This window comes from Microtus ochrogaster, chromosome 6 (genome assembly GCF_000317375.1).
Source record: "Microtus ochrogaster isolate Prairie Vole_2 chromosome 6, MicOch1.0, whole genome shotgun sequence".
In the NCBI taxonomy this organism is placed as follows: domain Eukaryota; kingdom Metazoa; phylum Chordata; class Mammalia; order Rodentia; family Cricetidae; genus Microtus; species Microtus ochrogaster.
Genome location: NC_022013.1, coordinates 83,043,260 through 83,046,108, shown reverse-complemented (window position 1 = coordinate 83,046,108; position 2,849 = coordinate 83,043,260). Strand labels below are relative to the sequence as shown.

General features: G+C 48.6%; 1 protein-coding gene across 1 annotated transcript; it reads right to left on the bottom strand.

Annotated features, from left to right (window-relative positions):
* Positions 1-375: 375 nt before the first annotated feature.
* LOC101993693 (coiled-coil domain-containing protein 121-like) lies at positions 376-1,620 on the bottom strand. Its single transcript, XM_005349011.2, has one exon. The coding sequence runs from the start codon at positions 1,574-1,576 to the stop codon at positions 614-616; it is 963 nt and encodes a 320-aa protein (XP_005349068.1). The 5' UTR covers positions 1,577-1,620; the 3' UTR covers positions 376-613.
* Between the last annotated feature and the right edge of the window lie 1,229 nt (positions 1,621-2,849).

Genomic DNA, 2,849 nt, shown 5'->3' with positions numbered 1-2,849 from the left:
CAAACAAAGCCCTACAGTTTAAAATATGACTCCTAGCTGTTTCAAATGGGAAAAAATACACAGAACATATGAATTATATATCTCACTTTGTGACTAGAAAGTACATATTAAGAAAAAAGTAAGTGTGGTTGAACTAAAATACATGTTGCCAATGAGCAATCTGAGAATTTCAAATGCTGCTATAAAAATATGTGGCACAACTTTTTAAAAAATCTTCCAAGCCAGGTGTTGTTGGCACACGCCCTTAATCCTAGCACTCGGGAGGCAAGAAGATCTCTGTGAGTTGGAGGCCAGCCTGGTCTATAGAGCAAGTTTCAGGAAGGCTCCAAAGCTACAAAGAGACCCTGTCTAAAAAAAAAAAAAAAAAAACAAAAAACAAACAAACAAACAAAAACAATTTTAAAAAAAGTTTCCCAAATGTTCTAAATCTTTGAAACCCACAACAGCCCAGGTGGGCAGAGGGCCTGGATGTGGACCTCAGACTAGGAGCACAACCGGATATTGCGACAACTGCCCGTCATGAAAGCGCAATTCCATTCTCCATGACAGATGCTTTGATTACAGATTACCTCCAGTGCTCAGATTCCTTAGTCAGTTATGGTAGCTGTTACTTTTAATTTGTTCTTGATTTGGGGCTCAGCATGGTCTTTGAAGCGTGCTCTTCCTTGAGGCATGGATTATGACCACGGTGGCGCTCACGTCCTGCCTGCAGCCGCTGCCGCCCTCTGATCAAGGCCTCTAGATACCACTGCTCCTCCTTCAGAAGCTGCTGCTGCTTCTCTAAGCGGATTCTCACAGCCTCCACCTTGCGGTACTCCTGACTCAGCTGCTGAAGCTCCTTCCGTAGCTGCTGGTTCTCTCTGTGGAGGCGGCCATAGAACTCCAAATGAGCCTGCTTGCAGGCCAGGGCCAAGGCCCTGTACTCCTTCCTTGGCCCCTTGGTGCCGCTCTGTCCCAGCTCCATCAAGCGCAACTCTTCCAGCTCCTTCTCCATCCGGGCCTTTTCCTGCAGAAACTGGATGTGTGCTTCCCTGTCCTTGGCCGCTGTCTCACCTCGAATTTTCTCTTTCTCCTTCTCCAAGGTCTGTATCTTCCTGTCCTGCCACTCCTTTATGGTGTAAACAGTCTTCAGTGCCTGCAGCTGCTGCTGTAAATCCTGCTGGGTCTTTCTGCCCTGCAGGAGCTGGGCTTGAAGGGCTGCGTTTCTCTGGGCATATCTGGACGCCAGTTCCTGTCTCCTTTGTTCTATTTCGCCACATTTTTGGGCATACTGCTTCCGCAGGGCCTCCTGCTTCTTTTCACACTGCTCCTTGTTCTTACACAGGTATTCCAGGAAAAGCTGGTTTTCAGCCTGCACATGGTATTTCTCCTCCAGTAGCTGTCTGCTGTCCTCCAGCAGCTTTTCCCGCCGGCATTTAGTTTCATGGGTTTGCTGGCTCAGCTCCTTCAGCGCCACCACTGTCTTCCTTTTCACCCTTTTCTCCAACCTTGTTAGCAACTTCGGCTTGAGAAATGTAGTTAAAACAGTAAGGTATGGTGTGAGCGGAGGGCTACTTCGAGGGCTCTGGGCAAGCATGCTCCGGAATCCCCAGGTCAGGGAGGGTAAAGGCAAGGGAGCAAGCCCAGGTGGTAGGTATCACTCCAGGACCCAGCGGCACAGAGTCCTAAGCAGACATTCCCAAGGTTTCTCCCTCTGGTGGTCAAGGCGACCAGGCTACACACCCAGCCTGCCAGGAAGTTGCAAGGCTCACTCAGAGCAGCCAGCTTCGGAGGCTGTCCAGGGCTGGCCTTGATCTCTGGGGATTCATTAGGAGCCCAGAGCTCCTGGCTCCAAGCTGGCCAACTGTGTACTGAGAGCCCCTCTGGCATTGCCCTCCTGGGGACCACCGCTCCTCCCTCTCATATCCCGTCCTTGCTACACTTGCTTTGAGTTAGAGAACCTGGCAGGTTGGCCTCAGCCATCTGCCCTGGCATGCCCTTCTCCGGCACCCCAGCTTCAGGGTGGAAGGGGTAGATTCTTTACACATTAGCAGGGCCGTAGCCAGGTTCATCTCTGCAGTGCTGGGGATGGGTCTGCAGAATAAATGGCAGGACCTAGAGCTGGGGCTGGTTGAGTTTTCTTGAGTTCCCTGTGTATTGTTGAGAATGGCAGCACACAGGAAACGGGACCTCCAGAGCAAGCGCAGGAGAGACTGACTGTGGCACGTGGAAATGACCAGGAGGAGAGGAAGAAGGTTCCCGAAGAACTGGAGAGTCCAGACTGGAGCATTGCCATTAATTCCAATTCCTTCAAGGTGCTGGTGCCTTCTGGGCTGTCTCGTGTGCATTCTCAGGAAATGCTTGGTACTACTGACTCTGTAACTGATGATCGTGTGTTGAAGATGAAATTGCTGGGTTCTTGAAGCCTGGGGCCTATGAATAACTCTAGAAACCAAAAAAATGTATCTTCTACCATTAAAGAAGTGGGGACTATGGTAAATGCCTACATCTTATCTCTTGTACACATGGTTTGTGACTTTGAGTAACTTGTTTACTGAGGGATATACTTCCCCCGATACTTGTGATTGTGACCTGTTGGCTGCACAATGCTATCATACATTAATTCATCTGATCTTTTAAGAAATTTTAGGAAGAGAGTGAACATTATTTCTCCCACTTTAGCCATGAAACAAACCCCACAAACATAGAAGCTAAGAAATCCCCAGAGGCCACAGTCAAGGGGGGGGGAGACTAAAGAACCAAGATTTTTGGGTTCAGGATAAGTAAGTTTTAGTCTACCTTCATGTCTCAAAATAGTTACTGAATAAGCTCCGCCCCTCTTTTTCTTATTTGAAATACTTTTAATTTTA

Bases quoted from the DNA above. Each gene is read 5' to 3' on its own strand.
- LOC101993693 (XM_005349011.2), bottom strand. From the start codon at position 1,576: ATGCTTGCCCAGAGCCCTCGAAGTAGCCCTCCGCTCACACCATACCTT.